General features: G+C 52.2%; 1 protein-coding gene across 10 annotated transcripts in view; it reads right to left on the reverse strand.

The window, feature by feature from the left end:
* The window catches only part of TRAM2 (translocation associated membrane protein 2), a 145,101-nt gene that overhangs the window by 39,213 nt on the left and 78,100 nt on the right, over positions 1-27,788 (reverse strand). Inside the window, exon 1 of one of the 10 annotated variants that reach the window (XM_081517364.1) lies at positions 26,200-26,447. The exons of 7 other annotated variants lie outside the window; for them this stretch is intronic. In XM_081517364.1, the coding sequence (XP_081373490.1) occupies positions 26,200-26,319 (120 nt within the window). In that variant the 5' untranslated portion in view covers positions 26,320-26,447. 2 more of the 10 variants (XM_081517372.1, XM_081517370.1) reach the window with 2 other exon arrangements.

Raw genomic sequence — 27,788 nt, forward strand, 5'->3', positions numbered from 1 at the left:
TGTGGTACCAATATATCACAGCGTCCACCGAGCTGCAGTTTCTAGAGAAGCTTTAGCTCCATAAGGCGGGACACACAAGGAGGGGGCAATTCTAAAGGCACACGTGTCTGCGGCAGCCAGTCACTACTCACTGGCCATCGTCACCAGTGGCTGCCAGGGAGAATCAGCCCCAAGGAGCTTGTGGCATTTCCTCCTGTTTGGAGGAAGTGGAAGGATTATTCGGGAGCTCTGAAGACCGGGGTAGCTGGACCAGGCGGGGCCCAGGTGGATCTGCCTTCTTTTGCTTGTTTACAATGGAGGAAGGAAAGAGCGGGGTTTACTATGGTCGACGGCCACGCTTTTAAGTGATTTTCCACCGTCTGGAAAGTTTCCTACTTAAAACGTCAGCCAGGCGTGGGGAGAGCCAGGCGTGGGGAGTGGAGCTTGCTAGAGAAGGGAACTGGGGAGAGCGATGAAGCGTCCGGGGCCGCAGACCAAGCCTGATTCCCGTGGGAACCCTGGGATTCCTCTCGGGCTCCAGTCGGGCCCTGAAGAGAGGCCCTGACTCAGGCTCTCCACCTCCGCCCACACGCGAGCTGAGCGATCTGAGGGCAAAAAGGCAAATAAGTGAGCTCTTACAAATCAGCCGTTCCTCTGCAATTGAGCATGTGCGGTGTCTGTCGTCCTAGTCTCTGCACACCCCTCCCCTGGCCAGTGAGGGGTGAAGGGCGGGCACCAGCGACGCTGCTCCTGTGGTGCCACCTAATTGCAGGCAGAGCCTTAACTTACCTTCCACACTCGGGGAAGCCGAGGCCTGACCCGAGCTCAGCTCCGCTCTGCGCATCGTGCCCCTGAACCGCCGCTCTTTCCCGCGCTCACTGCGCAGGCGTTATACTCCGCTCAGGGCGGCCCCCAGCCTACCCAGCACCAGTCTCCGAAGACCTGCCGAAGACCGCCCACAGGAGGGCACCTGAGAACTTCATGGATGATGATTTGGTTCAGGTGAATTAAATCAAGGCCATCAAGGTGAATTAAAAACACCAGGCACTCAAACATCCCTTGTTTGTCTCCTAATAATATTCACATGGAGATGTTCCAAATCGTCTTCAAAATGGAGAAGGAAAATAATATGAGAGTTCCCAGAAAAATGTGCTACAGACAGAACACACAATTCTAACTCCCAAGGCACCACTTAAGGTAGACACTACCCACACTCTGCCACAAGAGTCCCTCCGTACCCATAAACCGAATAAACAGAGCCCAGGCAAACACTAGTATCTAGGTTACATGCTATATTCCAAGATACCCTCTCTCTCTCTCTCTCTCTCACACACACACACACACACACACACACAGATAAAGCAATACATGTTAGTGCAAAATCTCACTTTACTAACTCAGAGTGGTATTTTAAATGAGATCTAAAAATGTGTGGTGCTTTTTCTCTGCCGGGGAGGCCAGCTTCCATCACAGCCTCTCAGCAGCAAGGGCCAGGGGCAAAACTGGGCAACTCTATTTCAGAGGGACACAAGAAGGAACAGGAACCGCTGGGGACACCAGTGACCTTAAGTTTTGGCTGAGAAGCACAGATGAGCTTCACGTAGAGCAATCAACCACAGAGCAAAGGTAGGGGAGGGGAGGATGCAAACAGACAGGCACACACAAGTGGGGGGGGCGACTCCCTGCCAAGGCCTCGAGGGGGGACAATGCTTCAGCCACTGCTCTGCCCCCTCTAAGGCAGGTGCCCAGGCCATGGCCTGCAGAGGGCAGATCAAAGAGCTAGCCTGAGTGTGGTCTCACCCTTTTCCCAGACTGCACTGGGAAAGACTAGGATCAGCCTTTCTGATAACACCACAGGCCCACTCCACAGTCCTCTGTGACTCCTTAGTGCCTTCAAAGGAATCAGACCCCCTCCTGGATCCCAGGACACGACAGGTATCCCACCCCACCTCTCTAAGCTTTGCCCCCTCAACTCCCAGACACAAGACTACCCCCACCCCACACCCACACCCCAAACACCATCCCAGGCGGGAAAGGCACTGCCCAAACCTGGAGCCCAGTCAGATAAGTCAGCGTGGAAAAGCTCACAGCACAACCTCGTCATTATCAGAGGGTACACACAGCAGTTCGGGAGACCAGAGGGGGCCCTGCCTGATGTGGAGAACTGAAGGGACAGACAGGCCAAAGGCAGACAGGAAGCGGGTTGCATGCACTCAGAGACACCAGAGAAATATGACTCTGGGGAAATGAATGGTCTGTGTGCGGAGAGTGATGAAGCTGGAAGGCTGGCAAGAACCAGGTCCCATGAAGGACCCTCTACGGTAGGTATAAGCAGGAGAGAACACAATGAGGTCTCCACTGCAGAGTGCGTACCTGCTTAGGGCACAGAGGAGGGGCTGGGGGCGGGGGGGGCGGGGGGGGGGGAAGAAGCCAGTCTGGAAGGAAGGATAACGCAGACCTGGATGAAGGTGATGGCCACAGACACAGGCAGCGTGGGTCGTTTTCAGAAGACTCGACGGCACAGTGAATTCAGATGGCGTATCCAAGAGGGGTGTTCCCATCTGGTTCAGGAAACGGACAGCGAAACATGTAACTTCAGTAACATGTGCTTGGTGTTAGAATGGTAATACAGAATGCTGGGCGGGTGGTGGGATCATCAACTGAGAGAGAAGACAGCTGTGGTCCAGGGCTGGGAGGGGGAGGGAAAGGAAGGGAGCTGAGAAGGACCCACAAGAGAGGCAGAAGGAACAGCAGCCAGGGGAGAGGGCATCAGGAGGAGTCTGGGTAGGGAGGACCAGCCAGCCTGGAATGGAGATGCTTGCTGCAGGGGGCAGCAGTCTTAACTTTTTTTCTCTGATGAATCCAGAGCAGCTGAAACAGTGCTCAGTACACACTGGGACCCCAATAAATATTTGCTGAATGAATGAGTGCATGAAGAGTCTATCCGATTTGGGGATGGGAAGGTCATAAAGCCATTATTTGCTGAGTAAAATGTTGCAGAAAAGGAAGTGGCAGAAGCTGGCGCATGGGATGAGCGCGAAACGGAGAGAGATAGGGGAGATGGGCCTGGACCACTTGTTCCGGTGGCCAGGGGGTCAGGGACAGATGGAAGAGCTCAAACCTCCATTTGGTGAGGAGAAAGACCAGGGGAGAAGTGACTGGATACGCAGAAAATGGGGGAGCTGGAAGGAATACATCTACTCAAGGGGGATCTCTTTAGGAAATGAGATGTAGGACCACAGGAGAGGGTGGCTAAGGGAGCACTGGCCGTGGGCAGCTCCGCAAGATTGCTGCTGCCTCTGAAGTTCTGACACTTGTTCAGATCCAAGAAGATGCTCACTCAGTAGGCCTTGAACTGATGTAATTCAAGGGGGAAACAGGAAGTGAAGAGGACTGGGGAGGATGTGGTGGGGGAGCAAAACCAAAATTACAACACCCCCGCACCATCACGCTCAACAGGGCTGGGAAACGTTTCGGCTTGTCAATCGCTTCCTCTGGCCCAGCACTACACTGCCGCTCCCCGAGGCCATCAGTTCACCTTCAGTCGGAGTCCGAGAGGGAGAGGCAGGGCCACCTGGATGGACTCACAGGAGGACAGCTGTTCTGCCAGTTCTGGGGGAATTGTTAGGGTGCTGGCCAGAGGACCACCACGAGGCCTCTGACTTCCCATCATTCCATCAGCCTTCGCTGTCTCTGGTCGGAGTGATGGGGCTCGGTATCAGAACCTTCAGGCACGCAGATACGGTTCTGGCTGAGGGCCAGGGTCCCTGTTCTCCACCACAGCCGCAGGCGGGATGCTAGGGCCTTCTCCTGGGTCTTACAGTGGCCACGCTGGGTTTTCTAACAGCTGGGTCAAGGAAAGCAAGAGAAGTGCATATGTGTGTGCGTGTGCATATAAAACAGGCTGGAAAGAAAGACACTCTCACCACCCAGAAACATACCTCTGCTTAGAACTGAAAAATCTGAAAAGTTAAAGAATGTGTAAAACTTTTAAAAATATAAAAACCTGTCAATCACAAAATATTTACTGAGTGCAGGCTCTGTGCAAGGCATGATGCTACTGGAGACACAAAAATTTCTAAGATCCACTTCCTTCCCTCAAAGGCTCAGAGACCAAAACCAGAAGCTACAGGCTGTCAATCCAGTGCAACTCCTTAATTTCAGAAGTGGTAAAACTGACCACCCTTTACTGAACATTTACTGCCAGCTGGGCCAGGTTGAGGCATTTTATGTGATTACCTCATGGAACCCTCAACAAGCCTGTAAGGAACAACAGTGAATGTGTGAGATCTCATTAAATGCTGGGCCCTGTGGTAAACAGCAAACAGGATCACCCCATTTAACCTTCTGTTGTAGGAACTACTGCTGCTACTAACACTGCCTCTACTACTCTTACTTACTATGCTCCTACCATGTGCCAGGAATCACTGCAAACACTTAACAGAAATTATCTCATTTAATCCTCCCACACGCCCTGCTATACAGAACAAGCGAGGCTCAAAAAGCTTAGGAAGCTTGCCCAGAGGCACATGACTAATAAGCCCCAGAAGTGGGACTGGAACCCCAGATCCATCAGACTGTGACGTGTGGACTCTTAGCCACACGCACCCCTGAACAATGAGCCTGAAAACTAATGATGGAGACTCTGTCTCTCGAAGTTATTTGTGAGACAACAAGAAAAGATGCCATGAATCAGGACATGATGGGACAAAGGGAGAGTAGGGGCCCTTCTACTCTCCGGGGCAGAGACTGTGGCTTTATTCATCTTTGCACCCTGAGGGTCCTTGGTACAAAGGAGTGACTCTGTAAATATCAGCAAGTGCTCTGAGCTTGGAGCCTATGGATCTCCTTGGGGAAGACTCCTGGGAGGGGGTGAGCTCAGCCAGAAAGATGTACAGATTGTGGATAAGTAGAGGGGAGGGGCGAGGGTGAGAAGAGACACAACTGTGCTGAGATAGTGCAGGAGGGCCCAGATGGAACCAGCCAGCTTCGTGCATCAGGGCGGCTTTGATTGGCGGGGGGAGGCAGTGGCTCTACTGTGTGGGGTGGCTTTGGGGGCATCTACTGTGTGGGGCGGCTTTGGGGGGCATATACTGTGTGGGGCAACTTTGGGGGGCATCTACTGTGTGGGTTGATTCAGATCAGCTGAATCCCATGTGTTTCAAACAAGCTAGTCTAAAATAGGAAAAGGAAGGGAAATCTGGCCCTTGGACCCCTTGAAGTTCGCCTTCATTCATTCCAGCATTCATTCTAAAAGTAACCTGGCTCCAAAGTCAACTTTTTGCCTACTAAATTCATCCATGGGATGCTGTCCTTTCCTGCATCATGGGCATTTCAACATCTTGCTTCCCCAAAGAGCTAAGCATAGATGAAAAAATAATTGCTTTCCTCAATTAGGGAGGCAATGCTGTCACATAAAAATCCGAACTCTACTTCCAGACACAAAACTTGACAGGCCATCCCGCATTTCACAGTTTGCCAATTAAATTTTATCAGTTACTTAATGGTTTAGTGAGTCTGAGCTTCTCCACGTGAAACCATCAGGGAAGTAATTTCCTGTTGGATACCAATATTCCAAGACCAGTGGTAACCGGACACATGATTAGAATCTTATGTACGTTCCACTGGAACCTTTTCTTGGTCCCAGAAGGCTGAGGGTGCAGAGCATTGGCAGAGAAGGAAATGGGTTGAAGTGGTACCTGAGCATTGTCTGAACTGGTTCAGGAGCCAGGGTGATCCTGGTCTCCCCAGAGATCAATCAGGGTATCAGTAGCTTACAGTAAACGTGTTCCAGGATTTGAATTATTGCAATCAGGAAACATCTGCCCCAAAATGTTGTCATCAGAGTTTGCAGTATTTCAGGAGTACTGGTGTCCCTTTGCCCCCCCTTTCCGACTGCCCACCGGCATAAAGGAGGCAGGGTTCAAACAGGAGATAGAAGAGAATGTGCAACTGCTCCTGGGCTGGCTGAGTCTCCATCCTGTCCTGGGGCCCAGAACAGAGGGTGTGATGACCTTTACCGAGTGCATCTATGGGCTTCCTGGAGCCCTGGCTTCATCTGAATTCACAGAAGGTGAGAGGACACCAGGAGGTGCCACTGCCTGGCACCCTCTCCCCTGGCTGACGTGGCAGTGACTTGATCACATACCAAAGGTCCAGCCCCCTCCTTCAGCCACAGCTCTCGCGGCCACCACCTCTCCCTCCTCCCTCTCTCCTTCACAGCACAACACGTTGTGCACCCACTCCATCCTCCGTCTCTTCAGATTTGGGGCCACCTTCCAAGATCGAAAGCCCTGGGGTGGTTTACCATCTCTTGTCCATTTCCCCTCATCCTGTCTGTCCCCACCCTGTTAACAGCACCTTCAATCACCTCATCTGTTTCCACCAGGACCCTGATTGAAACTGTTACACTCTTCAAATAAAAAGCTTAATACTAACAGCACGTGATAATAATTAACCTCATCAATACAACTGCTGGCAACAGGGCACGTCACATCAGCCGAATCCTCTCCCATCCATGTATGCTGGGAGCATTAACCGGGAAACTAGCGGGAGGCGGACAGACGGCGCTCCTGATGACCAGCGATGCTGACAACCAGCAGAAACCACTTCCCTTGTGCAAGATGCCTTGGGACTGGCTTCTGACACACTCTCGTCAACACAAGCCCCTGCTTCGGACCAGCGACCACCTGCCTGCGTGTTCAGGGGCCTTTTCCGAGGACACGCTGCCCTCAGACTGCAGGAAGGAACCCCGGGCCTGGGTTCAGGAATATTTGATCACAGAGCTTCCAGCCCTGATTTTGCTAAGTCACATCCACTCTGGAGACTGACTTTATACTGACAAATAACAGCTTTGAAATAATAATCTCATCTGCTCCAGTGGGCAAGTGAAAGGCTCTGGGCCTATTTAGGCTCCAAGTGGGTGGAAGGGGTGAGCTGGGGAGACCCCAGCCCAGCACCTCCTCAGACATGGGGGGATTTTTTCCCTTTTCCTTTTTGGGGATAGAGCAGGGCTGGGAGGTGGGGGGGTGCAGGGAGAGCCTGCAGACAAACCGGGCCTCAGCTCTGGGACGTCCTTCCACCTTTTCCTCCAGCTGAGCAGCCTGGGGGCAAGCTGTCTGCCAAGCTTCCCCGTGTAAACACTCCGGCACCAGCTGGGGTTTGGAATCCGCTGAGTCTCAGCCAGCTGGCAACCTGGAGATGGGCCGGATTAAAGGAATGTATAATGAGTGGGGGAGTGGGGGGGAGGCAGGGGCTGTATTTACCCAGAGGGGGTCTGCAGGGGTCACTAAAGCACTGGCTAAAGGAGGCTCTGGAAGGGGAAAAATCCAAAGGGAAGAGGAAAGGGGTTGCATGGTGCCCAAGTGTCCTGCTGTGCCCCACTCAACGGCCTGGGGCTGTTATGCTTGTTTATTTTTTCCCTTTCACAAACTGGCTTCTTTGTCCCCATCTCAGTCCCCCCACCCGCTGCCACATCTCCTTCGCGAGTTACATGCGGCCCTTTGAAAGTTCTGCAGCTGGCTGCTCCAGGAGGCTCGGCACGACCAGCCAGCACAACACTTGATCCTCTGCGATCCCGATTTGGGAACATTAACACGGAAACCCAAGCCACGTGCTGACAAGCAGGCCCCGGGCCACACTGGGCCCCAGCCTGAGGCAGGGCTCGGCCGGGCACTGAGAATAAGCAGTCCCCTCAGCCAGCCAGGCTCCAGCCTCAAAGGCGGAGACTTCAGGCTCCCCCAGGTGAAGTCCAGAAGGCAAGGATTCACAGGAGATGGACCACTGGGCAGGACCACAAGACCCTCACGTCCTTCCACCGCTTGGCAGAGGGTGAGGGGGACAAGAAGTGACTCAAGTCCAAAGTCCTGGTGGGCACTGGGGGCACACCTGATAGGAAGCCACCTGCAGCCCTCCTGTGTGCGCACGTGCTCAGTCGTGTCCGATTCTTTGCAAACCCACAGACTGCTGACCGCCAGGCTCCTCTGTCCACGGGATTCTCCAGGCAAGAATACTGGAGTGGGTTGTAGCGCCCTCCTCCAGGGGATCTTCCGGACCCAGGGAAGCAACCCTCCTTGAAGCACCTGTAAATATCTAAGCCTGACGTCATATTTATCACTAAGCAGAAGAGGCAGGCAGCCCTGCAGAACACAAGGAAAACAGCACCCGGAAGAGGCAGAGGACTGTTCTTAGGAGCTCAGCCACAAAGCAGCTGTGGAGCCTCAGGCTACAAGCCACTGCTCGCAAGGCCTGGGGAGTTGCCTCTTCCAAAGGGTTCTTCCTGCAGTCCCTTCGCTCCCTCGGATTCCTCCACACACAGATGCTTCCAGGACAGAGACTCACCCCCAGGTTCAGGGTTCAAGGCTCGGCCCTTGTTGGTCCTTTAGAAATCCTGCTCCAGTGGCCACCTCGAAGCCAGTGACTCTCAAATCTACTTTTCCTACTCAGATCTTTCTCCTGAGGGACATTCCTGCATCTTTACCTAAAAAGCACACCACTGACCCCATTCAGCATGCCAAAACTCACTATGCATCTTTATTTCAAAAGTTGGTACCCAAGAGACATGCCCATATCTGCTGATGTCCCAGGCTGCAGTCAAGGACTCCCACTGGCCCTTACTATGTAATTAAATCCATTATTTCCACTCACACCCTCATCTCTTACCAGCCTACAGAAGAGGGTTCTAACTGGAGTCTCTACCCTAGGACTCAGTCTTCCTTCCTCTCCTCTGGCCATCCTAGATAGAACAGCCACGCTCTTCCAAGCTCCCCACTGCTTATAGGATAATGTCTAACCCTTCCATCTGACATTCCTGAAACTCCTTCCCTCTCTGCCCTTGATTACCACAACTCCCCAAACTCAGTACAACAGCCCTGGATGCCCTAAGGAATATCCTAGAATATCACTCCATGAAATACTCTCCAAGGCCAACAAATACGTTTGGTGCAGGTATACATACAAGACTCATTATGCTCCATTAAGGCTCTGATAAGTCCTGCAGCAAAGAAACCTATTTAGCCTATCATTTCCCCAGCCTACTCAGCCCAGAAACTTCTGCAGCATTTCATCTGTTAACTGCTCTCTTCAGTTCTCTGCATACCTTCTCTTGCCTGGAAGGTTAGCCCTCTATTCTGCCTTCCATTTGTGTCTCTGCCTCAATTTCCCTTCAAGGGCCAGCTCTGGCCTCCCCTTCCCTGGACTCCCCTTCCTGCCATCCGTGCCCACACTGCTTCCTTCCCTCACCCCAAAGCCCATGCTGCCTACGGGCCTTCCTGAGATGCAGGGGAGCACGACAGTGAAGAGCCTGGATTCTGAATTCAGAAAGATGGTGTTAAATCCCAGTCCTGCCTTCTGCAACTCTGATGGAGCTGCTTAGAGTTGCTGTGTGTGTGGATAGACAACGGGACGTACTGAAGAGAGCTGCTGACAGGGTCAGCGCAATCAGAAGGGCAGATCCAGCACAAGGCTGGGCACATCACACACTCAGTAAGTCATCATCAGCCATTTTTCTTCCAATTTGTTACTGCTGCTTTGCCATTTATCATTTCCTGTGTATCTTTTGGATGGGAAACCACAGAAAGCCCCAAGGCTGTCCCTTCTCCCACCTTTCCCTCTACACAATCAGGTTTAACAAATAATGTGTTGATGCGGTGGCTCAGTGGTAAAGAATCTGCCTGCCAACGCAGGAGATGCAGGAGACTCAGGTTCAAGCCCTGGGTTGGGAAAATCCCCTGGAGGAGGAAAAGGCCACAGTATTTTTGCCTGGAAGTCCCATGGACAGAGGAGCTTGGTGGGCTACAGTCCATCGGGTCACAAAGAGTCGGACATGATTAAGTGACGGAGCATGCACAAAAGCCACCATCACAAACAGCAGGTGGGTACATACCTGGGCAGGGAAGTGGAGTCAGCAGCCCCAGGCTGTTAGCATTGAGCAACACGCTGTGGGTCCAAAGATTCTTCAAGCAGTCAAGACCCATACCTTCACCGAACCCCTCCCCCAGATGTTACCATCCGGCCCTGCCGCCACTACCCGTTCACCCGCTACAGCCCTGGAAGGGTGGGGAGGTGCTCGGGAAACCAAGGTGGGGGGGTCTCACCCCAAAGTGGACAGGGTGGCCAGTTTCCACAGCCCCACACTGGGCCACGATGACCTGCTGTGTTAGGATTTAACTTGAAATTTTCAATTGCTGCTTTTAAAAGCTTAAATTTTCACCACAGGCCCTTTCATTCATGTGACTTGCTCAGTTAGTAACTGAAACTGAGAAGTTTCATTTCCACTTCTGGTCCTCCCTGACTTGCCGTTTTCCTGATGTGTCTGTAGTCGCTTCTCCGAATGGCTTGAAACACCCCCATTTCACCCTCGGCACCTCTCTTCAAAAGGCTTCAGAGAGATTTCCCTGGTGGTCCAGTGGCTAAGACTCTACACCCCCAATGCTGGGGACTCAGGTTCAATCCCTGATAGGGGAACTAGATCCCACATGCTGCAACTAAAGATCTGGAGTAACCAAATAAATAAATATTTTCTTTAAAATAAAAAAGGCTTCAGAAAAGCAAACTCTTATTTACAGCAGGTGGGAATGATGTCTCTAAGATCCAGAGGGCGAGCTTATCTCTACAGCATCCCCTGGAGGCTTCGTGGACCCCCCCTCTCCAGCTCCCTCACCCCACACACCCGAATTCCCACTCCACCTCCAGCCACTTTCCCCATTCTCCTCTCTCCATTCATCTTTCCTGTTCTCCAAGCAACAGGCTCTGCACCAATCCAAACTTTCCATCTTTCCATCTCCAAAATGATAACAGCCTTAATGTGCCTTTTCTGCTTAGCAAAACTATATTTCGTTGAAAAAATATATGTATGATAGATAGAAGCATGGAAAAAAATTAAATTACAATTGTGCCACACATAGAAAACAAAACCATTGACTGTATTTTTATAATTATCCTTACCGCTGTCTTTTTATAAAAATAACACAAATCCAAGCCTTTAGAGAGGACCACACTGACATTACATTCTATAACCTGATTTAAAAAGAAACACACACCCATATGCTATGGATAGCCTTCTGTGACACTGTATATAGATTTATGTCACCATTTTCAACTGATCTAACCAATCCCTTACTGGCAGGCATTTAGAAACAACCTCAACTTTTAAAAATGCTAACATCTCAAAATATTTGGATATACCATTGCATGGGCGGAAAGGTCAGAATTTGGTCTGTGCATTTCTATTACAATCATGAAAAACCACAGTATCCAGGTGTCTCAGTGGTAGAGAATCTCCCTGCCAATGCAGGAGACACGAGTTCGATCCCTGGGTCAGGAAGATCCTCTGGAGTAAGAAATGGCAACCCACTCCAGTATTCATGGACAGGGGAGCCTGGCAGGTTACAGTCCATGGGGTCACAAAGAGTCGGACATGACTAAGCTCGCACATACACTGGGCAAAGAGAGTAAAAATTAAATCAACTGTGCTCAGCGGGAGGGCTCAAAGAAATCTGTTTATAAGAGTGGCATTCAAACAGCAAAGAAAGTCATTCAATGAAAACAATTCGTAAAATGCAAACACCATATTATCTTTAAAAATGCTATGATGGGCTGTGCATGCGTGCTCAGTCGCTAAGTTGTGTCTGACTCTTTGGGACTCTACAGACAACTGTCAATGGGGTTCTCTAGGCAAGAATACTGGAGAGGGTTGCCATGTCCTCCTCCAGGACATCTTCTCGACCCAGGGATGAAGCTCAGGTCTCCTGCACTCGCAGGCAGATTACCACCTGAGAAGCTCAGGACAGGCCACACCATGGTAGAACATAGTTCAAGCAGCGGATCTCCACTTCATTGGACCACAGAGTTTTCTTCCTAGGGGGAGAAGGAGACAAGGGTCTGAAGTCATATGATCTTTGAGAAGGGGAAGAGGTGAGAGGTAATTCTGAGGCTTGATCACTTGAAGGAGCCCAGTGAACCATGGGCTGGGGGCTCATAGCCCACCAAGGAGAAAACCTCAGCAAACATTTCTTAGCAGTCTTGGTGGCCCAGGCAGCAAATGGTGTGTCTGGTGTGGCGTGGATACATCAGGACTATATATAAATATATATAAAAATGAGAGACACAGAAAAACAGCTGCCTAATGATGGCTTGTGATGGTCACAGAATTAATTAGTATTCATGAATAATGAACATCAATGGAGTCCTTGATATCAAGCTCTGTGAAAATGCTGTATGTACATGCACTATTAGCTCACAAAAAACTCAACGAGATAAGCACAATTATTTTCATTCCCATTTTACTGAGCTTATGTGGGGCACAGTTGAGGATCTTAAATTAGTCAAGTGGAGGAGCTGGTAAAGAACCAGGCAGTGTGAAAGCAATGCCTACACTCCCAAGCTGTACATGCTCTGGGGTATTTACAAGCCCGGCACGATCTGGCAACACGATGTTGGGAAACGGGGTGCCCACCCATATGGCGAGGGCAACCGAGCCTCACACCGGCAGTCTGTCTTCCAGGAGAAGGAGAGCCTGGGAGTGAACCATCCTAATAAACCCGCACAAGAACACCACGACCGCCTTTCGCTTCCCGGAGGTCTCCATGGAAATGCACAGAACCAATTGCACCCTGGAGCCAGGCCTCTCTGATCTGTTTGGTTTTACACATGCCCCTCATCTGGGACTTTGGCCACGTCACCATGGTCATTTTTTTTTTTTTTAGCAGTAAAGTGGAGTGAAGGCACTCGGGACTAATCACAGCTGAAAGACCGTCTATTTAGCTTCAGCGAGCTGGGCGAAGGGCAAGACTATCTTTGGGCAAACCGTTGGTGGGGGGTTCAGTGGAGCACCCTTCTCCCATCCGCACCTGCCCCCACCCAAGCTGAGTGGCTGGAGTACTTGGCTCTGACACAGGCACATCCCCGAATCCTCCCCGGGGCTCCAAGGAGCAGAGGTTGCACCACCATTCCAGGAAGTGATGGGGTGAGAAAACCAGCACGGAGCCAACAGGAAGGGAGCCCTGCAGCACGAGGTGGTAACGCGGCCCCTTCCCTAAGCACAGAAGCCCCTCAGCGATCGAGCTCAGACAGAGCCCCTCATGACTCTGGCCACAGTGAACTGTAACCACTGGTTTTCCTATCCCTCCTCCACAGGAGTCTCAATCATCTCCAGGTCCCAGGCACCTTCAATCGGCAGGGGCTCAATAAATATTTGAGCTTCCCTGGTGACTCAGCAGTAAAGAATCTGTCTGCCAATGCAGGAGACCTGGGTTTGACCCAGGTCGGGGAGATCCCAGATCGGGAAGATCCCCTGGAGGAGAAAATGGCAATCCACTCCAGTATTCTTGCCTGGGAGATCCCATGGACAGAGGAGCGTGGCCGGCTACAGTCCATGGGGTCTCAAAGAGTCGGACACAACTTAGCAACTAAACAACAAACAAACAACAATGACAAATTTAAAAGAATTCTGGTGATGGTTGTAAAACAATGGGAATGTCCTTAACGCTACCAAACTGTACACTTAAATGGTAATATCAGGGTAGGGGGGTAAAAGGGCTATGGGATTATATGAAGTCGTGTGTGTGAAACTTCTGAAAATTGTAAAGGACTATGGAATTTAAAGAACCTTTTATTCAATTTAAAAAATTAAAAATTGTAAATGGTAAGATACTAACTTGTACGTTATGTATATTTTACCACAATTAAAAAAAATAACACGTATCACAGAAAAACAACAGGTGGTAACACTCAGATACTTCTAATACTCATTGTATGAAATGTGGCATCTTGTGCACTGAATAATTTGAGTTTAACAAGTATGGGGTGGGTTTAATAAGGTAACAATTAACAATGAACCATGATTTACTGAAACAAAATGTCACAGAGGTGGCAAACAGGACACTCGGTGGGTCCTTCCAGGTATCCTAACGCAGGAAGAGCCAATAAATGTGTAAGGGGTCAGAGACAAAGCCCCACATCCATCCAAGAAACCAGATTCTTCCCCACACCCTTCCAACGCCAGGCCTGAGAGCTGGCACTCCACCGGTCACAGGAGAGAGAGCTGTCCACACACCTCCTTTACTCCCAGCGCCTTGTAACAGGATGGGAGCGTGGCAGTCCACAGGGTAGACCTGTGTGTGCACGCTCAGTTGCTCTGTTGTGTCCAACTGTGCGAGCCCATAGACTGTAGCCTGCCAGGATCCCTCTGTCCATGGAATTTCCCAGGCAAGAATACTGGAGCGGGTTGCCACTTCCTCCTCCAGGGGATCTTCCCCGACTCAGGGATGGAACCCTCATCTCCTGTGTCTTGGTAAACAGATTCCTTACCACTGAGCCACCAGGGAAGCCCGAGTAAACATGTGGATGTTACTAAATCCTACTGGAAAGGGAAAGCCAGTAGATCTGAGATGTTCCTCTACTTTGATAAGTTTATGTAGTGCATGAATCTCCAAGGAAGGGGGCCTGGTAGGAAGTTTCATGTACCCCTCTGACCCAGAAACTTCCAGCCTCTGTCACCACGCCAGGGATTCCAACAACCTGGAACTCGAATCAGGAAATATCAGTGTGAGTAGATGGGTTATTTGGAATGTCCTGAGTGCATACCTGGCTCCCTAATTTACTAGCTGTGTGACCTCAGGCAAGTTACGTGAATTCTCTCGGCGTCGGTTTTCTTCTCTTTAAAATGAGGCCAGGACTCGGGCTCTGAAGTCAGACAGGTGGGCTGTCGATCCTGGCTCTGGCCTCTTGACCAACGGAAGCCTGGTTAGGCTCCCAGGTCTTTGCAGACCTCAGTTCTCTCATCTGTGCTACGGGAGCAACCACCGTACCCACCCTAAGGGTGGCTGGGAGGACGGGATAACGGGACCCAAGGAAGGTGCTCACTGCAGTGTTTGGCACAAGGTCAGCACTCAACACACTACGTCCTTTAACCCCGCAAACTGTAAAGTGCTACATGAACGTCAGCACCTCTGAGGCTCCAGCCAAGTCTCACTCTTCTCTGACGAAGCTTCCCTTGCCGGAATCTAAAAGCTTTCTCAACTCCAGGCTTACACAGTGGCTAAAACCGCTGTATTCACTACAATTGTATTCAGCATTTAGTTATAAGCTGATATCTAGCACTATTGCCTACACTGATATCTAGCGATTCAGACTGCATTCTTATCTCAAGTTTCTTTTTTTCCAAAACAGAACTGGGAGGAGTTAGATGAATTTAAAAGCTACATACACCTACTGTTAGGAAAAAAAAAAAAATTAAGGGAAAGCTATAACACTGAAAACTAAAGTCTTCCATGAGCTATCTGGGAGAGACATAATCGATGTTGACAGTCTGCTATGATCTTTCTGGATTTTGCTTTTGCATATACAAATGTTTTTTAGTATTATTAAAATGGACTCAAGCAATGGCTCCCTGTTCCCTAAGCGGAAGAGCAAATCCAAACCCTGGGCATCCACGGCCCTGAGATGAGTGCAGGCTCATCTTCCATAACTTCCTTCCTGAGCCACCTCCCCGACTCTGGCAACACGGAGCCACTTCCCACCCCCTAACCTCTCTGTCCTTTCCACACATCTTCTCTCTGCCTGGAACACCTTCTCCCTGGCCCATCTGCCTGGCCAGCACCCCTCGGGCCTTGAGGCCCAGTACACACATCTCCTGTTTACAGTGACTCCCTCTGTACCTTTGCACACAAGAGCACCAAGGACACTGTGCCCTCCCAGAGGATTCTGGGCCCTCGTGACAGCAGGACCTTCACCTTTACCCCTGTGACCCACTTGGCAGAGCGCACACGCCCGGTCTAAGTCGGGCTGAATGAACAGATGAGAAAGGCCGAGGCGGTTAGTGAGGAGGCGTGAAGCCTTAGAGGCTGGGAAAGTGTTCAGAGCAGGTGGTGCCGGCGCAACACAGGAGGTGACACGGGAGGTGACATCTAGGGAGACGCTAGAGTCAGTCAACAAAACGGGGAGAGAGGGGATGGGGGAGGGGTGCATACACAAAGCAGGAGGCAGGAAAGAGGAATGTTCAGGAAGCACCAGGGTGGTTTGCGATGAGGGGTCAAGGCAGGAGCAGGCTAAGCTTGGAGGACAAAGGCTGGTCAGACTCCAGGGGGACCTGGAACGCCATGCTGGGCTCCCCAGACTTCAGGTGGGCACCACCAGAGGCCTGTGAGGGAGGGAGACCCAGACCCAGCTCTGAGTCAGAGGACATCCGTGGAGGAGGGACCACAGAGGAGGCCAGACAAGAGGCCGAGGGCCAAGCTAGGACTCACCGTCACCGTTCAGGTGAGAGATGCCCAGGGTGTGAGCGAAGGTCGAAGAGCAGGAAGGCTGAGCAGGGATGCGGGGCAGCTCAGGTCAAGCCGGTGGGACCAAGAGACCAGACGTGGGGCAGTGACCACAGGGGTCTGTTCCGACAGATGCACTTGCGTTACTTCCCTCCGCTGCAGACCAAGTAAACTACAGGCACTGGGGTTCAGGGGTGTTCAGTAAGATGACGGGTGATCACCAACGGGCCTCAGGAAGAAGATGCCCAGGGTTCCACCAGGGTGAGAGAAGTCAGACAAGGGGCCGATCCCCTCATTTTGTCTCCAGGAGCCTGACACCAGCACAGAGATGGAAGACACACGTCAAAGATGATGACTGACACCCATCAGCACCCAACGTCTGACGGACAGAGGGCAGACAGCCCCTTATGTATGGTGAGCCAAGCAACTTTGTGAACGAAATGGAGCTGTGCACAGGCCGAGCCTCTCTCCTCTCCTCCCCAGTCAACCCCCGTCCCCCAGCCCCAGGAAACCTCCCCAGAGGGCTCCCCCACCCTCCGCCTCCTCTGACACTGGAGGGAACCCTGCTTCCTTGGGTCAGGCCGCTGTACTTGAACATAAGCCCTTCATGGCTTATGCAGCAGGAAAAAAAGGGGAGGGGGTGAAGATGTTCCATCTGGCTGAGGCCCGACTTCTTAAAAAATCAGAAATCACATTAGACGCAAAACATACTGTCTAAGTCTGAAGGACACTTCAGTGATAAGGTCACACAAAGACAGCACCAGACAGTGGCTCAGAGCAACACTTGTGTTCAAGGGCAACTCTGCACCGGAGCAGCCAGGTCACAGCAGGTCCCAGCCCCACCCGTCCTTGTCTGCCCCACACAACTGCCTGGCACAGAGAGTGGACACCGGGTGGATGGGGAGAGTCTCTGAGTGGACACCAGGAAGCTCAGATGTGGTGGTCCCGGGGAAAGTGAGGGCCCAGAGCGTACTTCCCAGTTGGGGTGGAGACTGAAATTGTATTAGGAAGTATGGGGAGTTCTCCTCCCGGGTCCCTGCCACAACCTTCTGATCAGCCTCCTCGCCTCCAACCCCACCCCCAGGGATCAGCAGAGCAGAGGATGGAGTCTCAGGTCACTGCCCTCCCAAAGGTCTTCAAAGGCCCCCATTACCTCCAGGAGAAAGTCTCAGGCAGTCAGCCACCACCTACCTGCCCACGGCCATCTACGGGCCCAGCCATTGCTCCATCTGAACTTGTTCTTTCTTCTGTAACCTTGGATCCATACCCATGCTTCCTGTAACTGTATGTGAAGTGAGTGCAGGCGGCTGGGCAAGGACCTGAGTGACTACCCGGTGTTGAGGTCATAGGACAGGGTACAGGGCTGACCTCCCCGCACACCCTGTTCCCAGCTGCGTTCCAAATGCCGGAGGGAGCCGCAAAGGGGAGCCCCACGCGTCAAGACATCTCTTCAACACCTCCCGAGTGCAACACAAACAACAGGGCACATGCGCTCAGCTCACGCCCTGCACCAAGCCATCTTCTAAGTGCTGTGGCTACATCTACTTTTCATCTTTTGTGTTGATGTTTCCCATCCTCCCAACGACTCTCAGACATAGTGTTACCTTCATTTTACGGATGAGGAAACTGAGGCATGGAGCAATGAAATAATCTACAGAGATAACACTGCTAGGACAGGGAAAACCAGAATTCAGACTCAGGCCATGTGGCTCCAGGCCCATGCCCTCAGCCCCATAATCCATGCCTCTGACAGTCCCTAACAGAACCACGCCTTAAAGAGCCCCCCATTTCACATTACTACATAAACAAAAACCACAAAAACCAAATTCTCAGAAAGCTACACGGAGACCAGCGTGTCCAACAGAACTTTCTCGAAATGTGGCCAATGTGGCTGAGCAACTGAATCTTTCGTGTCATCTTGATGAGTTTATACTGAAACAGCCGCATGTGGCGTGTGGCTGCCTACTGGACGGCACATGTGAGGCCTGTGTTGGCTGAGTCTGCAACTGTGAAAGCTCAAATGTTAACCGTAACGGATAATCCCTCCTCGAAACTAGGCTTCAGAAGGATGTCACCAAGTGCTGATGCATCTCCTTTACAACATCTCACCACCCCTTTAATTAACTCGCTCTCATAATCTTGAGGCAGAAAGCATGCCCATGGTCAGGAGAGCTGAAGAGGCCTTGCAGATGGAGTAGGAGCCTACCAGCTGGCTGGCAACACCTTAAGAACACTGCTGTGGATGTGGGGTTAGGGTGGTTTCAGACTCTAGGTTCACCCCACTGATCTGAAATAAACAGGCCACAGATGTGTGTATGTGTGTGTGTCTGCAGCATATCACTGAATATGCACACACGCTCCAGCCCAGGGCCCGGGACCACCCTGAGCACCTGTGTGATGAACACTGGGCGGGCAGGGTAGACGCTGGCCATTCTGCCCAGAACAGTGGCCTCTTTTCTTGCTCTTCCCAGGTGCCCTGTCAGCCTCTTCCAAGCAGCAGTCACAAAATCCATATCAACAGTTACTCCTTGCCCATCAAGCGCCACAATTACTGAGCCCATGCCCTAAAGCCCAAGAGTCACAACTACTAAAACTCCACTCACTCTAGAGCCCGTGCTCTGCAATAGGACAACCCACTGCAAGGAGAAGCCTGCATACCACAACTGGAGAGTAGCCCCCGCTCGCCGCGAGACAAAGTCTGAGGGCAGTGACAAAAACCCAGTGCAGCTGAAAAAAGAAAAGAAACCCTCTTCAAAGGCAGGACAACTGAGGCTCCGGGGATGACATCCTTCTCACCCCTACCAACTCAAATCATGTTGGGGCTTGATGCTGAAGATCTTCAGAAACCATATGAAGGAGTTCTTCAAACCTCAACCAAAGTTCCAACCAATGAAGGCCTCTGCATACCAGAAATCACACCTGCACGCACGCACACACACACACACCCCCCGCCTTCGGTCAGCTCACTCATCCACGAAGCTGTGTCATACACGATGCCTAGCAGTCACCGCCACACTTGTCCTCTGCTCAGGGTGCTTCTCCAATACTTTGGCCACCTCATGCGAAGAGCTGACTCATTGGAAAAGACCCTAATGCTGGGTAGGATTGGGGGCAGGAGCAGAAGGGGACGACAGAGGATGAGATGGTTGGATGGCATCACCGACTCGATGGACATGGGTTTGGGTAGACTCCGGGAGTTGGTGATGGACAGAGAGGCCTGGCGTGCTGCAATTCATGGGGTCGCAAAGAGTCGGACACGACTGAGAGACTGAACTGAACTGAACAGGGTGTTGGGGCTCTATTCAATAAATCCCTTCTTCCGCTAATGGCAATGGCTTGAGGGTGAGGCCCAACCATCTGTAACTCTGTAAGTTGCACTTGCCGCTTTCATTAAATTAATTCAAGACCTTCCTTCTATCTGCAAAACAGTCTATCAGCTTCAAGCTACCATGTCATGACCTCCTTGGAGAGAGGAACCTCACCGTGTTCACATGCATCCCCAGAACTCCACACAGGCACACAGCAGGCACTCAGTCAGCAAAGAGCTGCCAAATAAATGCATGCAGCACACTGAGAAAGGATCTATCAGTATCAAGGCTTCTGCACACACAATTGTGTTCAAATGCAGCGTCTGGAAAGCCAGTGAGCAGATGTGTAAAAACGCACTGGACCTGAGTCAGATGATGTGGGTTCAAGCCCCGAGTTTGCCAGAAATTCACTCGATCATCCTGGGTGAATCACTCAACCTCTGGGGTCTTGTTTTCCTCTTCTATGAACGTAGTAGATGACGTCTAGGTTTTCCTTTAGCCCCTGGGCTTGTAAACATGAAGAAAAGCTGTGCCCTTGAGCTGTGACCACGATATTAACTTGATGAAAAGGGCAATGAAGGTGTCACCGCCAGAGGCAACAATTCCCACGCAAATGTGGGCCAACAGCAGGCAGTGACTTCAACAGGAGTTAAAGCTTCTGCCCACTCACCCTTGGTCACATGTGACACACATATTTGGGTCACTCTCCGGAGTCTCTATCAGGGATATGCAAATTGCAATGACTGTTCCAGGCAGAAAAGTCTCCAAGTAGAACAATGACCCCCAGACATTACTTCCAGGTAATAAACGGATTCCACTCAGACAAAGAAAAATAAAGCAGCCCTTGGCCACATTCCTTAGACGCCCCATTCGTGGAAGCATCAGGGCTGAGCTCTAAGTGTGAGCCAGACGGGGCTGACTTCTTGTCTTGGCTCAGACACGGAGAGGATGGTCCTTGGCCAAGTCTCTGCTCTAGAAGCCAGGCTCTGGATGGGTATGACAACCCCCATAAACCATCCAGATTACAGGGTGAGGCCAGTAAAGCATTTCACAGATGGAGACTACTGCCAACCCCTCGAGACAGATGAGGGAAGCCGTCGAGAGGCAACGTGGCTCAGGCGGAGAGCCACAGAGCAGCACCTCACCTAACCCCGCGTGTCCCCAAATTCCCTCCAGGGGCCTCCCAGGCCCCCACTCATAATGACCGGGCTCCGTTCCTTCGTGCAGGAAAGCTATGCGAACCTGCACGGTCCAGGAGACCCGCTTGCAAAGCTCTTTAAACCTCACAGTCAACCCCCAACGTTAACCAGCTGTGAGTAAGCTGGGTTTCTTTCCATCCAGGATACCTGAGACGAGGGAGCAAGTCAAGGCTGTATATGAGATAAAGGTGTACTCATGAAATGAGAAGGGCTGTGTCAGGAGCCATGGTGGTAGCTTTACTGTTTTCTCCCTACGTCCCCCCCTTTTTTTTAACTCCCTTTTCTTTAACCATTAGGTACCAATGGACACCAGATACACAGAGCTGGATAAAAAGGTTAGGAGATCATATCAGTGAAGTTTCCCACCACGGCCTGCTAAAAGCACTCTGGTTGATTAGAAAGCACTTCTGTAGTTTGGGAACTCGAATCCCCTCTTATCAACCCTTCAGCTTAGGCATTTATCAGGGTGGGAACGGGGGATACATCTGCCATAGAGTGATTTCTGGGGCCCCTGCCCACGATGAAGCGGATCAAAAAAGGAGCTCATGCCTGCCAGACTGAAGTTTTCTCCATAGCAACATATGGGACTCTGCAAACAGGCAGGACTAAGGGGCTCTGTTGTGACCGGGCTGGACAGTGCTCCTGAGAAGCAGCGGCTGAGGGTGCAGACACAGAGCAGGCGAGACGGGAGTGGCAAGGACGGGGCTGGCAAGGGCAGCTAACAGCCACATATCTGAGACCCTCTAGCACCCCCGGCCCACCTTCCAATAAGATGGATGGGAGAGGGACAACTGATGTTCTCTGGGGAGCCGGGGAAAGAGGCACCTAGGGTATTGTGATTGTCCCCTTTGGGGCAAACGGCTGGCACTGGAGAACTCAGGGGAAAGATCTCACGGAAAAAAAGGTCATATCTAAGTGGAAATCGGGGCCAGCATGATGGCGGAAGGTGTACTCACACGCCCAACTGGGATGCCAGTAACAGAGGCCACAAGCGTGGTTGCTGAGACCATCAACTGAGTGCCTGCATTCCAGCTGCAGTGCGGGACATTTACCCATTATCCTTCGGTGAGTTAAAAACTGACTCACTGATCAACACTGCCTTTATGGCCATCACATTTTTGCCAAGGGAAGAAATAGGGATCACTGAGGTACCCTTACATCCCACAGGAGAGGGTGACACTTTAGGCTGGACCAGGAGGAACACTAGCTCCAAATCTCTGTTCTGTTTGTTGTTCAGATCACTGAAATGCAGGTAGAAATCCAATCACAGAACAAGGGCACCCCAGAGACAGCCCTTCTCAGCTTCCCCTGACTCATTTCTTTAGAACACCATTGACGGGCCACGTCAGAGGCAGGAGAGGAAGATGCGTAAGTCAGGAACTATACAAGCTGGCAGAGGAACGTCTCCAAAAGCACATTAAGAGTTAGTTAAAGAGAGGCGACATATGCCCATGGATGAACATCTGTGCCGTATACACAGCTCTTCATCTTAACAGAATGGAGGCAGAACTGTCTTAGGGCACTCAAGAATGCTAAGGGGCAGGACCAGCAGCCTCACTTCGGGTTGTGGTGCCTACAGGGATGCCTGGCAGGATGTGGACTTGTGCCAGGGGACCCGTGTCCTGCCAGGTTGTGACACAACTGGCTCCCACTATATATGCTGCAAACACATCACCCTAACAAGCTGACCATGGCAACCAGTCAGCAACCAGGAAGAAGGTAGTTCCTGGGGGATAGGTGGCCCTACTACATCTGTCTCCAAAACAATTTGAAAGCAAAAGCCGGCCACTGCCCTCAAAATTCTGAGTCCGAAATTCTTAAAGTCATCATGGACCAAAACAGAAACCCAACCTCCAGATGATGAGCCCAGAACTGTTTCAGAACCGGTTTCCATGCTGCAGACCGGGAGCACTTGCAAATGAGCTTCAGCAACAAACCAAAGTTTCTGTCTTGAAATGACTTTAGAGGTAATATACAAGTGGCTTCGTCTCCACTGGATGTACCCACCCTGTTCTCATTCTCCGATCGCTAATGAGCGCCTTTTCCTCTCTCTTCCCCTGCCTGGTTTGGTCTGAAACGTGGCACCAAAGGAACAGGACACTGGAAAGGGAAGGGAAAGGGGAGGGAACGCGGCTTTCAAATCGGACACACACCCCACTGGCTGCCCACACCCTGAAGGCCGCTGGGGCGGGACTCCACCTAAGACAGGCCTGAAGGACCCAAAGTGTGGAGTAGAAACCCCCCCTTGCACCATCTCTCCCCAGCAGAGTCAAGAAAAGGAGAGCTGGAAGAGAAGGAGGGGGGAAAATAAAGCTCCACATTCCTGACATTTTTTAGCCGAGTGCCGAGACTGCACAGAACAGCTCTATTCCAAACAGCCCGCAGGATGGAAAGAAAACCTGGGCTCAGGGCGGAAGAGCCTGTCCCCGCCCCCCCCCCCATCCCAGCCTCAAAAATGGGAGAAGGAATCTCAGGAGGGTTCAAAACTGAGCCAGATGGAGGTGGGAGGGGAACCCTTTCACATGTGTTCCCAAAGGAAGCGATCCCAAGGGAAGGAACTTGGAGTCAGCATCTCCCAGGGGACAGAACTAAGGTCCTGAGGTCCCTGCTGGGGAACGAAAGCCCTTCTGAATGCTGGTGAGCTGACCAGTGAGTTGGGGAAGGAGAGAGGCACAGAAGAGGTGGAGACCAGTTAGGATGCAAGGGCCGTGGCTGCTAGGGTTGGGGGAGAGGGCCTCAGCTCATTGGCCGAGGCTGGGCAGGGGACCCCAGAGGAGGGAGTGGCCAGGATACTCGCTCTTTGTGGGAAGAATTATAATTGAGTTTTCCTGACTCAGCTTCTGAATGAAGGCATCCTAGCCCTGCCCCAAGTTAGAAACCCAAAAGCCGGCAGTCCTCTCGCCCTGCCTCCCCCTCCCCTTTCCATCTCCTTCTGTCTTCACTCTTAAGAAAAATGTGGATAAGTGCTGGCCTGCCCCCGCACCCCGACCCACATCCCCACCTACACACACAGGCACAGCATCCCTCCAGGGGAGAGCCCAGATGGCCCCGAGTGACGGCAGTAAGTCCCTTGATGGTCTCCCCTATCTTTGAGGACGCCCACATGTGTTTCTCGGAGGTCTCCAGAAGACAGTGAGTTGTTTCCGCTCTCATTTGATAGTTCTCAAAACCTGAGTCTCCCCAAATACCTATCTCCGTGGAGAGTCAGTTGGTAGATACGATGAGGACCTTGTGTGTGCCTAGCACAGCGAACACACGTGCTTCATAAGGGAGGTTGGGGCACGGCCCTCCTCCTCCCAGGCCAGCCCACACTGACCCACATCACACCTCAGTGCACCTTTCCCAGAAGACAACCCGCCCGAAGGCGTGGATGGATGCCACGGGACTAAGGCTCTACTGGAAAAGGGTGGTGGGACGGACATAGGCATTTCAGCCCTGACCCTTTCCACACTTCCCAGTCCAATCCCAAGATGGAGAGGGGAGCAGGGCAGCCTTTTCGCTGTTTTTTTCCCACCCTGGGCCTTCCTTCCTCCTCTTCACTTATGGGATTAAGGACTCCCGGTGCTTTCTACCTCCCATAGGCTGTTAGGTTTAACCAACAGGACTTTCCACCAGACCAAAGGCGGCGAGGGAAGGAGGTATCCGGAGCTCAAACGCTCAGCAGCTCTTTTGAAGCAAAGACAGAGTAGGTAGAGTCACCACCCTTAAGGAACACCAGAGACACAGCAGAGGCCCACCAGGCTGCAGAGTGAGCATGTGGCTGTGAGTACTACAGCTGTCACGTATGTCTCTCCAACCACACCTTCCAAGACTGGTGACAAGGCACTGGGAGGCCTCTCAGAACGAAGGACAGCAAGGAGATACCGAGGGCATCTGCTGGAGCACACAAATTCTCTATCCCATAGGCTATTTTTATGGCCAACAATAAAGGTTCAGGCGCAAACGACTTGCTTTTATATTGGTAGAAGCTGTTACTGCATTTGCTGCTCACATGATCTCAATTAAACCTCACAATAACCCCCTTGAGAAAGACAGGTTTTTACTAATCTGTTCTGATGGGGAAACTGAGGCTGCAGCTGTTTTTTTTTTTTTTAGTTCATAAGATTAGTGACCAAGCAGAGATGGCAGCACAGGAGATGACCCTGGCCTGACAAAGCCCTAGCCGCAGATATACTGTGAGAGTTGTGGGGGTTGAGGGAAGAGTAAAGCGGGCCTGCAGACCCCAATAGTAGTCTCCAGTTACTTCCGACAGACCCTGAAGCCCAGCCAAGGACACGTGCACCCATCCAACCCTGGCTCGGCCACCACAAGAACGTCCCCAGCTTGATGGCAGCTTCCCTGCCTAGCAGGGCCCTCATCATCCTGAGAGAGGAGATAGGGAACCCAGACACAGAGGGACACAGAAGAGGAAATTAGCCACACCAGGAATCCTCCATATCCAAGGCAATCGATACATGGTTACAGCTTCCCAGCCCATTCCTGAGATACAGATAAGCTGCCGATGAAGCGGCACTCACCTATCTGACCCTTGAGACAAGGCAGACCAGGGCAAGTCCTTCACTGTTTGCCAGTTCTCCCTACTTGTGAATATCACATTTTTCTGGCTGTCCGGAGCAGGGAGTCTTCCCATCAGCCCCCTTGGATTCCGACCCCATTCGAAGTAAGTTGGTGTTCTATGAGGCCTGCCCCAGCTGTCCACTACCCCCCACAGTTATGGTAGAATCACCTTTCTCCTAAAAGCAGAGGGTATGCCTCGCCTTCACCTTGCTCCTGTCACAGGGAGAAGCTCTAGGTCCACCACAGATTGAGTGAAGGAACAGTTCACAGAACGTTATGTTCACAGGGTATATGAAAACTGGCTTTCAGGGCAAGAGCAGAAAAAAAAAAAAAAAAGAGGGGTGTCAGGAGGGCCGCAAAGGGCACTGCTGGGATGGGGCTAGGGCCACACGCAAATACCCCCACTATGGCCCAGAGTTGAGGATGCAAAAGACCCCGAAAATCAGGTGGGAAGTGGAAAGGGGCCGGGGTCCCTCCCACTGGAAAAGCCCAGAGGAGCTGGCAGCTAGGGCTTGGATGGGGGAATTGTGCAATGCCTGCGGGTCTGGGAGTCTCCGGGCTTGGCTCCTGGACACCAGAAAGGAACCTCCGCTGGGCGGGCCAGGGTGGCAGCGCCGCGCCGGTTCGAGGCCAGGGTTGGGAGTCGGGGCTGCAGAGAGGGCTGCAGGATCCGGTGGGTACCCAAGGGGGCGGCAGGGCTGGCGGGCACGACGCGGAGCTGGCGGCGGTGTCTGGGCTGACTAGGAGGCCGAGGGACGCACGGTGCACAAAGCCGAGGGGACGCGGGGGACCGACACGGAGGCCCGGCGCCCGGGCGCAGATGCAGACCCCGGGGGACCCGCAGGGGGACACCGGGCGGCGCGCGAGAGGGGCGCTCCCCGCCCCGATGTCGCTCACCTCGAACATAAGCCCGATAAGGACGCAGAGCACTAGGCAGAAGCCGATGTCCGCATGGTTGTGGATGACGAACTCCTGGCTGAAGAGCGGGTAACTTTTCGTCCTCCGGCGGAAAGCCATGGCAGCGGGCGCGCACGGCCGGCGGGGCCCGCACCCGGCGCTCAGGAGCCGCCGTGCAAACTTCTCGAGCCCCGGCCCGCTCCGCCCGCCGGCCCGCCGCCCGCTCGCTCGCTCGCCAGCTCGCCCTCCCGCCGCCGGCCCAGCGCCCAACAACTTCTGGGGCCCGCCCCCTTCCTCCGCCCGCCCCCGCCCCCGCCGCCCGGTACCGCCCCCGCCGCCCGGTACCGCCCCCGCCGCCCGGTACCGCCCCCGGCGCAGCCCCCTCGCCGCCCGCGGCCCTCAATCCGCGCGCCCGGCTCGCTCGGGCCCCGCCCCCCGCGAGCTTAACCTTCTCGCCGCCGCCGGGGACGCGCGCGGGGGGCGGAGCCGGGGCCGATGGGGGCGGTACCCGCGGCCGGGTCCTTCTGGCCCGGCTCCCGCACCCCACTCCCTTCTCCTGTGCTGCGCATCTGCAGTTTCCAGCTGAGGGGCTCACAGACGCCCGGCCCTGCCCTGGACAGGAAGTGGTCCCGGGTTTCCCTCTCTCCTCGGCTACCGCTGCTTCCTCCGCGGGAAGGGAAGGGCCGCAGGGCCGCCGAGAGGTGGGCCGCGCCTCCAGGGTTCTTCCGGGGGTGCGAGCTGTGACCCTGGGGGGCTGAGAGCTGCGCAGGTTGGGCGCAGGAAGGAAAAGCTGCAGGCCGGTTTCCTTGATGGCCCGCGCCCTGCACCGATGATTGTGAATGGACGGATAACCAAGTGTTTGTTGAGAGCTAGAGAGCGTTAGGCACGGTTCAGATTGCTGGGAATAGGCGGCAAAGGCCTTGCCCTCGGGGAGTTTGCTTTCCAAAGGGGAAAGGATGGATTCGTGCAGTTTTGCTCTGTTGACATTTGAGATCTTTCTGCCACTATCAATTAGTTTCACACATTTTACCCAATTATCTTCGGTATTAATCTGAAAAAGTGGAAGAATAAACACTGAAGAAGAAGAAAAGAAAGAACTTTCACATTGAAAGTTTCTATTCAATATTAAGTTTTAGAAGTACTCCTGGAAAGGACAAGAGGTATTTTTCATAAATTAATTTATATCGGCAAATATTGGATTTATTCCTACCAGTAATGAAGGACTCAACTAATCACTTTGCAGATGTACAAAAATACAAAAATGAGCAAAGAACTATTTAATTCCTAGTTCCTTTTTTATTAGGTCCTCAGCTATTTCACTTCTAAGTAAATACAATTTCTTAGAAACGGCACAGTGTAGGAAATGGGGTTGAATCTGGACTTAGCTGGAGTTCCAAGATAAGTTTTCCATCTTAAGTTTCTTGAATCCAGTATTTAGTCTTTGTTCTTTAATTCCTTTATCTGACTTAAGGAAATGAGAAAGTAATGCCTGTATTGGGCTAAACCTAATTTAACTTCAAGACTGACCTTTCTTTTAGTTGGACCTCAGTTTCAGGAATAGAAAGATCCAGAACTCTGGAATATCTCAA

The sequence above is a fragment of the Giraffa tippelskirchi genome, chromosome 8, assembly GCF_054371585.1.
Source record: "Giraffa tippelskirchi isolate mGirTip1 chromosome 8, T2T-mGirTip1v1.2.pri, whole genome shotgun sequence".
Taxonomy (NCBI): Eukaryota; Metazoa; Chordata; class Mammalia; order Artiodactyla; family Giraffidae; genus Giraffa; species Giraffa tippelskirchi.